The sequence below is a fragment of the Atta cephalotes genome, assembly GCF_000143395.1.
Source record: "Atta cephalotes unplaced genomic scaffold scaffold00023, whole genome shotgun sequence".
Lineage (NCBI taxonomy): Eukaryota > Metazoa > Arthropoda > Insecta > Hymenoptera > Formicidae > Atta > Atta cephalotes.
Genome location: NW_012130087.1, coordinates 4,730,995 through 4,733,085, shown reverse-complemented (window position 1 = coordinate 4,733,085; position 2,091 = coordinate 4,730,995). Strand labels below are relative to the sequence as shown.

At 22.9% G+C, this 2,091-nt stretch overlaps 1 protein-coding gene across 1 annotated transcript in view; it reads right to left on the bottom strand.

Annotated features, from left to right (window-relative positions):
• LOC105620034 overlaps positions 1-2,091 on the bottom strand; it is a 13,255-nt gene that overhangs the window by 7,350 nt on the left and 3,814 nt on the right. The window contains exon 3 of the mRNA XM_012201545.1: positions 284-497. Coding sequence (XP_012056935.1) covers positions 284-497 — 214 coding nt within the window. The remainder of the gene's footprint in view (positions 1-283; positions 498-2,091) is intronic.

Genomic DNA, 2,091 nt, shown 5'->3' with positions numbered 1-2,091 from the left:
AATATATATATATATATATATATATATATATATATAATGTATTGTTTTACTAAAATGTATTATATATAAATATTATATATAAAAACATTTATTTATTTATTAAAAATTTATTGTACACTCCAACATTAATTTAATTTTGAAATAGCAATTACGGACTATTTCTTTTTGATGCAATATATGTATTTTAAATTTTATTTCCAATTTCAGCGTTATATAAAATGGAAAATTATTGAAAACATTTCCATATATTTCAATTTCCAGTCCAGTAGTATTAATTTCTTACCAATAACAGGTCAAAAATTGTTTTATAACCGTAGTTTTTCCAATCCAACACAAGATCACCCTCGCATTCTCGATATTCTGTCAAACGTTTCGCGGAAATATCAAACCATGTGTCGCTACATTGTATAGAATTTTCCATTTTTTCTATCCAAGATAAATATTCAGCAACTCGAGCACGATTCGTGAAAGGATTTGTATCAAAAGCTTTATAATATCTACAACGTTAATGTGATAATTAAATTTATTAATCATAATGTATTATCATAATATCAATCCAACATTCCATTTATATATCTATCTATATACAGCATTTTATTTTAAATATTAAATAAATGCAAAATAATTGAATAAATTATAATTTTTTTATCTTGTTTTTTTATCTATCTTTCTTTTTCAGTTGTTGCAATATTTTCGTAAACATACGCTATTAAGTGTATATTAATTATTAACTTTATTAAAAAAGGAGCACAGCCAAAATGCTAGTTATTCGTTGTGATGTCATATATTTAAAATTATCATTACAAATTAAAATTCATAAACGTTTCGGCCGATATTTGGTCTTCCTCAGTACGTTCTACTGTACAATAATAAATTATTTCAAATCGATTAAAAATGATAAGAAATTAAATCTAAGTTTAAGTCATTATAGTGTGCGATAATCAGTTAATATATAATATTGAGTATGGAACAGAATAAATGTTCTTGTGGTTGATTTTTGTTGATTTTACAATGTTGATCTGTTAATTGTAAATCCTCTAATACAAAATTTCCAAGTTCTAATTTGAATTTACATAATTAAATTGTTATAAAGAATTGTTTTAACGCGTGATTATAATGATAGTATTAACAATTACTTAACATATCTGTACTAGTATGAAATAGGAATTACAATTATCCATTGACAATTTTCCACTCTTTATAATTTAATTTATAATTTAAGAATGGAAAAAGGATTTTCTTGTATGTTACTTGTTAACAGAATTTTTGTGATTATCTGTGTTTTGCCTTTCTGCATTTATATTTGCTAGAAAAATTGAGAAGATGAATTTAGAGGAGTAGAAAAGAGGCTGTGAATAGAGAATTATTCTAGAGAATTATTATATTAATAGGGGCAAATTTAATTCCGGTAATCGATCGATTATCGAATAATCTCCTGCTCATAGTCTTCTTTCCCTTTTCTAAATTTCCTTTCTCAATTTTTCTAGTAAATATAAATAGTGGATATTAAAATATAAAAATATAAATATAAATATAAATAGTGGAATTGTAATTCCTATTTCATACTAGTACAGATATATTAAATAATTGTTAATACTATTATTATAATTACATTAAAAAAATTCTTTATAACAATTTAATCATGTAAATTAGAACTTGAAAATTTTGTATTACACGAGGATTTGCAATTAACAGCAGACTAACATTGTAAAATCAATACAAAAATCAACCATTTCACAAGAACATTTATTCTGTCATACACTCAATATTGTATATTAACTGATCATTGCACACTATAATGACTGAGTTAAACTTAGATTTAATCTCTTATCATTTTTAATCGACTTGAAATAATTTATTATTGTATAGTAGAACATACTGAAGAAGGCCGAATATCGGCCGAAACGTTTATGAATTTTAATTTGTAATGATAATTTTAAATATATCACATCGCAAAGAATAACTAACATTTTGACTGCTCCTTTTTTTAACTTATAAGTATTAAATCATTATTTACTTCTATATTTTATTAACTTTGCACTCATATTTTTATATATATATATATATATATATATATATATATATATATAT